Source organism: Barbus barbus, assembly GCF_936440315.1.
Source record: "Barbus barbus genome assembly, chromosome: 6".
Classification (NCBI taxonomy): domain Eukaryota; kingdom Metazoa; phylum Chordata; class Actinopteri; order Cypriniformes; family Cyprinidae; genus Barbus; species Barbus barbus.
This window is the reverse complement of record NC_136734.1, coordinates 33,884,745-33,892,299: the sequence shown is the minus strand read 5'-3', so window position 1 is coordinate 33,892,299 and position 7,555 is coordinate 33,884,745. Positions and strand designations below refer to the sequence as shown.

Genomic DNA, 7,555 nt, shown 5'->3' with positions numbered 1-7,555 from the left:
ACTGTACATGGGGTCTTTAATATGCACTCTTAATTAAGTTTAATTTTGACCAAAAGCCAACATGTTCCTCAAGATTGTTCCAGAGACATTACGAATTACATTTAGATAAATGCCCTCTTTGGCTCATATCTCCACAACCCTTTCTAAAAACAGGGCATAATCGGTTGTATAAAAGTCTCAGTAACTACATGGCACTTGCACCACAGAGGGTGGTATCTGTTGCATATTTTCTTAAATTCAGTTGTCTTTGTGGACAGTCAAGCCATATTGTCCTAGCCAATGTTGTTATTGTTTTCTAAAACCTTATTAAAAACCTTAATACTAACTGAAATAATAAACAAGGGATAAAATACCTAAAAAGGATGTTGCCTTGGCATCCAACTCATAAATAACTTCTAGTACTAAAACTGCTGTAGCAAATAAAACTAAAACTATACAGAACAAAAATGTCTTAAACAGTAGATAGACTTTTCAGCCAACGGTTTATGTAAAACTGTCATGTTTTGAGAAGAATAATTTTAATAAAAAGCATACATTTGTAGTTACGCTGGTATTGATGAATGGATAAATTTCGTAATACGCTCAAGTTTATGACAACACTTTAAACACAGACAGCACACTCAAACAAGTATTGGAAAAAAATTATATTTTAGAAGAACTCACTAGAGGTGACAATTTCCATAACATGAAAAATATACATCGGTATTTTGTCTTTGTACATTAGGCAAAAGAACTGCAGTAGTCTGTCAGAGCCAGAATAAAATTAACCAGAGAATTAAAGATTGTGGGAGGAGAGAGAGTGGGATACAGGCATGCGCACGCACACGCACACACAAACAATTGCCCTTAAACATACACACACACACCTCATCTGAAATCCCAGAAATTGTTTGCAAGAAATCTACATTTAAAGCATGGCTAAGAAACCGATCAAAGAAACCACACAAAAGAGGTGTCAAGCCCCCCAAAAAATAAAAACAATAATAATTTCTGCTCTGATACAAGGGAGAATCTTTACTAGAAATCACATACCAATATCCAATTTTAAAATGTCTGCACATTATGTGGGCAAAGCAGAGTTATTGCTACACCAAAATAATTCAGAATGCTGGTACAAGGGTTATGAAAAAAAACACACATTCACACAAGCTTGAGAGGATGTTGAGCAGTTCTTAAACATGTTCCTCCCTTTAGCTCCTGTTTGATGCAGGGCACATAACAAGCCAAGCGGTTTAAACTGGAGGCACTTTTGAAAACAAGAGAACTTAAAACATGCAGAAAAAAAAGAAAAATCACATCTGATGGGTTTCCTTGCCATTGCCTCCCTACCTCAAATGGACGACAAAAGATGAGAACCTGACACTCAGAATGCAGTTATCCTTTCAGCCGAGATAAGAGCACTCCCCCCGCCCACCCCATTTAAAATCAAATCAGAGAAATACCTTCATGACCCCTAATTAATAAGAAAATGGCCGTGCTTTACAGCTATTTTACCTGAAGTGTCCCGATTGAGAAAGCCTTCCATCATGACGAGCATGTTTTGAATCCTATCGATAGCTTACCCCTGCCTTCCCCACCCTAAAACTGGATCGAGTTTGAGTGAGAAATGCCAAAGCAGACTTTTGTTCAAACTGACAAGTGGGTATTTGAGGCCACTTGCACCTCTAACAGATCTTATGCACACTAGATGTGAGGCAGCCAGAGGGGGAAGGTGGGAGATGAACTATAGTCTTCAAGAACTTTACATGATGTCACACTCTAACTACTACAGAACTGCTATTTTATTTGGTACTAAGTCTTGCTGGATGGATAGGAAAAAGTTATATATTATCCGGTTTTTATGTCTGTGCTATGTACACATCTTTACAATCTCTTCCTGAAAAGTTGTATCAGTTCATAGACTTGGAAAAAAAAAAAAAAAAAAAAAGAGCATAATTGTTTAGGTTTTTTTCTCTTTTTTTGTTGGCACTTGCTTGGCGTGTTCTGTCAGCATCGGTGATGGCCTTATGTTCTATTGCAGCCTATTAATGCCAGTCTGTTACTGCCAACATTCAATGAAAACCAGTCCAGCAATAGGGTGGTAGAGTGCAAGGAAACAGTGCCATGTTGTTTCTCAACTGGAGACCTGTGAAAGACACAGACAGAAATATCAGAGTTTTTTCAACAAATGTCAGCACATAAACTGCCAGACTAAGTAAACCTTTAGAAATGTAAAGCCTTTAAAACATGAAGGCTAAAAAGGTGATACAAATCAACAGTTTAACTTTTTTTTTTTTTTTTTTAACACTACCATGTTTTAAAAAAAGAAATTAACACTCTTATTTACCAAGGTTGCACTATATAGATAAAAAACGACTCTAAAATATATATAACGCCGTTCTTTTGAACTTTTCTATTAATTAAAAAAATCTTTTAAAAAAATAAATAAATAAGTTTTGACTTTTCAATGCTGATAATAATAAGAAATGTTTCTTAAATACCAGATCAGAATATTAGAATGATGTTAGAATGATTTCTGAAGGATCCAGGACACTGAAGACTGGAATAATGGCTGATGAAAATTCAGCTTTGCCATATATTACATTTAAAAATATAATGAAACCAAATTTGTAATATTGTAATATTACCATTTGTACTGTATTTTCAATTAAATAAATGCAGCCTTGGTGAGAAAGAGACATTTTCCTACCAACCCCAAACTATATGTATAACATTTTAAAAGAAACTGCAACTGTGTAAATAAGTGGCAAACAGTGAAAATATTTCATAAGCCCTGAGAGACTATAGGATCTATAGCTTACCTAAGACAGTCTAAGCAGACAACAGAGACACTAATGTTACCTAACATCTCACCACTGAACCTCCATTTAGAACAAGTTTTGGGAACTTGTTATAACAGGTTAGCTTGCACGATTACTATGGCAGAACTCTACTCTGACAAAAGCTCTATTCTGAGGGGATTAGCCCTGTATGGTAAGGCGAAGCAATTTAAAAATTGTGTTATTGTGTTATTTTAATCCTGTATTAAGTGTCAGTAATATTTTCTATAACTTCCACATGCAGCTAAATTTTAATGCATCATTTACAACTTATTTAAAAATCAACATGGTCATAAAATCATGTAAATCAACATGGTAATAAAAAGCCTGTAGATCTACTCTGTGACCCCATCCAGTCTGAAGGTGAATAACTGCCACCATTTGTCAAGAATAAAACCCCATTCAGCTAAGGGGTGGCTTTAAAGCCTGCAATAATGGTTCTTTGCATTTTCTGGCTCTGTGTTTGGGAGTTGTCTGTCAGTCAGTCAAGTTGGGGAAAAAAAACAACAGTCACAAGACTTTGCCAGTAAAATGAAATGGTAAAAGTCCACTTGCTTACCCTGAAAATAGTGAAGCTACAAGCTGCTAGATTAATATCACTCGAAGGCAGTCTCTTGGCTCTTTCTTACACAGCGGGCAACTTTTCTTTTGAATTCACCATGTCTGTCTTCCCTCCACTCTTTCTGAAATATTAAACAGATAAATAAAATTAATACACATGTAAAAAAAAAAAAAAAAAGGTGAAATGTCATTTCTCTCATTTAAGAGGTAAGGTATGGTGAAAAGTACAGCATCACATTCAGCTTAAGTGCACACGATGGAACATGAAGCAAATTATTTATTAAATATCTACGGATAAATATCTATCAGTCAAGTTCAGTAGGTTTAACAAGCAAGCATTAGACTTACTGCTGCATCAACATTGGCAGGGGAATCTCCATTGGGGTCAGCTAGCATTGAGATGACGCTAATCATGATGGTCTCTACGGTGTGAATGGGGAGCCAGCGCTCTTCTGGTTTCTCATAGCCGTATTTATCCTCCCCCGGCTCGTGCAATATTGAAATACAAACATCACCATTTTTGTCAACTGCAAACAATACAGAGAGAAGACATGAGATTTGATGTCAGTTATTACAGAGCCTTACAGTTAACCACTGTTATTATTACATTTAATTTAATAGATGACACGAAATCATAAATATGGTGGCTGATAGCATTATTAAATTACCACCAATAAATGGTTAACAATAACACACAAGTTGCAAGGAATGTGCATAATTTTAAAGGTTTATGCTAAAATTTTATGAAGCTGAATTCACAATGTTGGTGTAAGTCCAAGCGAGCTGCATTATCAATTAGTGAAAAATTAGTGAGTGCAGCTTAAAGAATAATGATGTTTAAATTCAGTGGAAATCTGCAAACAAAAAAAAACCATGTTTTTTTTTTTTACAAACATGGTTGATGTACACTGATCTGAAAAAAATGTAAAGGACCCAGTGTGATGAACCCATACTTACCATTTGGATGCCATATTTCTGTTATAAACTTCATTTTAGGAGGCCTGAGAGGATAGTCTTTGGGAAACGTAAGATGGGCTTTAAAAACACCACCCTCACTATAAACAGAAAAAAAACATAGCAGCTTAAAGTGTTATTCAGCAGTAATATTGCGGTGGTACATTCATTGGATGCAATGTATTAAAATGTTTTGCATATAACGTTGAAATTGATTCTATAATATTGAAGTGCAAATTAAAATTCTGCCATCATTTACTCACTGCATGTTGTTGCAAGCCTGTATGACTTCTCTTCCAAGTAACAAAAAACTCAATGCTCATAACAGCTTATGTTCAGTAAGAATTATGTAACATGGCTTTTAATAAGACAACAAGAAGACTTACTAAAGTGTATCAGGAGGGCCGATTATTAGCACTTCCCATCTGTAGAGGTCATTATCATCTATCAAACCAGCTGAGAAACCTTCCACAGGATTTTTATTCAGTTCTGTCAGGAAAATAGGACATGAAGATACTGATTAGCCATTTTCTATGACAGAGGGAAAAGGGGCATTTGTGGTTTCACATGGGTGTTGACAGTACGCCCTACAACCACGGTTGCAAAATCAAAACTGTTTTTGCATCTGTGAAGCATTTCAGAAAAGAAATAACAAATTTGCCTTTTTATTATCAGATCATCTGAGCCTGAAGCCAAACAACATTGGCCTATCGGTGCCTGTAGTCTCAGATGCTCCGTCTTGAACTTCTGTGTTTCTTACAAGAGGGAGCAAAACAAAATCACTGGACCACCTTGTTGACAAAAACAAGCTGACAGCTGGTTAATCCAGTCATATAGATGTGTACAATCCAGTCATATAGATATACACAGTCTTTTACTGCTGTTTGGCTCTTAATAAATGACTCAATTTAAACCACATTTACAACAAACCTAATTTCAATGCTAAAGCACTGATTCATGTTTTTATTGCAAAGCAATGCCACACAATTACTCTAAAGAGCCTGTCACACCGTGGACAATAACTATAAAGCTTTAGCAAACGTTGGAGTTATATGAGAATAAATATAAAAAAACAACCACAATGACACAGAGAAACAATATCATTGGAATCACTTTCAAAACATTTTTTCTAGCTGATGCATAATATAAACATTGACAACCAATCAGAATTAACTCCAGTTTAAAGAGCTTGAGCATTTAAAGCAACAGATGACATAACTGCAGAGTGCACTTGTAATTTACAAACCATTATTGTGGACAATTATATAGATATCGTTCTTGATGTGAAAAGGCCTTCACTTTCGACTTATGAAGTCAAGATCTCACAAGTTGTGCCTATATTTTCCTGGCCCTTATCTTTAGAATTCAGCATAAATGCATGTTGTGAGGCTTTTGTTCCCTCAGAGGGTTCACTGAGTTTAGAACAAGGCCGATGAGTCCACTATGCTGGTCCTGCTGAAAGGAGACAACCAAAACAGCCCTGATCCCCTGAATCAGTCAATCAGCCACAAGGCCACAGCAGAACCTGAAGCCATGGCAGCGGACACTCACGGATCATGTTGCTCAGTATACTGGACAAAGAACGGGAGAAACAAACTAACAACGACTCTAATAACAGCATGTTAAGCATATCACCATAAATAAAGTATGAGGTTGGGGCTATACGCGTATGTACGTGTATTACGACAGTACAGTTGGACTGGGGGTCTCTAGTTTTCGCTGTACCGGTGAGCTGGTGTTCAAACAGCAGCCATCAATTTGTTAGCTTAGCCTGTTAGCCAGCCTAGAAAAACAAAGGGATTTCATCACCCCGCTGCGGGGACATGGCACACAATGTTCGGCTTAGAAATCTCACCTTTGTGCCTTGTGATAACAATTTTGATTCGACTGATCATGATAAGACGGTGAACGTAAACGGGGCCAATGACAGAGTTTCCCTGCGTTAATGAGACGATATACCGACTGCTGGTGCGCCTGTGTAAACTGCGTCCGGACACAGATGTCAAAACACGGGCTAGCCGACTGCGAGCGGCGCCGCCGGTGTGATAGGGACGAAAGTGCCCGACTTTTATACATTTACACCACCGAACTGAATGAAATCAAAAGAATGCACGCGTACAGTCATTTTAATTTTTCGCGGCTCACAGATTCATATTCAATTGTTAGACGTACCAAAAAGGCATTTAAAAATAACAAAAGACGGCAGAGTTAGCCTTTAGCCGGGTGTTTTAGCTGCTAACTCGCTAACGAATGCGTTAAGACAAATATAGCGATCGTTAGTAGCTAAACTAGCGGCTAACGGCTAACACCTCCGTCTCCACTGCATTGGCAGGCTAACTGTTCACCGGTTCGTTAGCCTGGTCTTGACAACAGCCTTTCAAAAAATTACCTGCTAGCTGTCTCCTGAGTAACAGTGCTGACTGGGGCTCCGTCATGTTTTTATAAGTTATATTCTAGGTCGACAGTTCTTCACTTAACTAAGGAAAAAATATATTTAAATTTGCTTGCGCGTCTTTCCGTTTCTGCTCTAGTCCGTTTTGCTCAACATTCTGCTCCGTTGTGCGCATGCGCTGTGAGGCCGCGAGGAGAGAGCGCTCCAGGGGTACTTATGGGCGGAGGATTCGCGCATGTCAAAACACATACACTTGACTGCGGGATTATATGTAAGCACTCCATAATGTTGTTAAATCAACAACAACACGATAAAAGGAAAATCATTAACTGTGTGCATTACTTTTACTTACTTTACTTTTAGTCATTTAGCAGACGCTTTTATCCAAAGCGACTTACAAATAAGAAAAAGTAACTAAAACTAAAAGTTAACACTCTGTAAATACTCTATACACACCCTTTTAAGAAAATACAGAAATGAAATAAAATTGACAAATGCATACAAGAACAACATTTCAATAGTAAACATATAAAAGGAAAAAAATAAATAAATAAAATTAAAATAAAAAGCGATACTTATATATCATTTGCCGGTGTCCTAGCCCGGTGGAGTCGATGGTCTTTACACTCTGAGGGCTTCACACTAAGAGGGCTTCACACGAGGGCTGCCGCGGTATAATAACCTTTTTTATACCTATAAAACCATTTTAATATGCTCATTATAGCTTAGTGCAGTAATTCATTTGTTTAGGCATTTATTATTTGTTCTTAGTTTTTGCAAGTGCCAGTTTCAGTGAAAAGTTTTTGATTTTATGTAAAGCACAGTGTAA

General features: G+C 37.1%; 1 protein-coding gene across 1 annotated transcript; it reads right to left on the bottom strand.

Moving 5' to 3' along the window:
- Window positions 1-18: 18 nt before the first annotated feature.
- LOC306871449 (ubiquitin-conjugating enzyme E2 G1) lies at window positions 19-6,908 on the bottom strand. Its single transcript, XM_079419390.1, has 6 exons — window positions 6,724-6,908; window positions 4,721-4,823; window positions 4,338-4,435; window positions 3,729-3,907; window positions 3,379-3,502; window positions 19-2,125 (listed from the first exon to the last, which is right to left on the bottom strand). The coding sequence occupies exons 1-5, from the start codon at window positions 6,767-6,769 to the stop codon at window positions 3,416-3,418; spliced, it is 513 nt and encodes a 170-aa protein (XP_079275516.1). The 5' UTR covers window positions 6,770-6,908; the 3' UTR covers window positions 19-2,125; window positions 3,379-3,415.
- Between the last annotated feature and the right edge of the window lie 647 nt (window positions 6,909-7,555).

Excerpts from the sequence above, each read along its gene's own strand:
- LOC306871449 (XM_079419390.1), bottom strand. The coding sequence starts at position 6,769 with ATGACGGAGCCCCAGTCAGCACTGTTACTCAGGAGACAGCTAGCAG. Across the intron at positions 4,824-6,723 it reads ACTCAGGAGACAGCTAGCAG|AACTGAATAAAAATCCTGTG; the intron begins GTAATTTTTTGA and ends TTTTCCTGACAG. Across the intron at positions 4,436-4,720 it reads GGCCCTCCTGATACACTTTA|TGAGGGTGGTGTTTTTAAAG; the intron begins GTAAGTCTTCTT and ends TTCTGTTTATAG.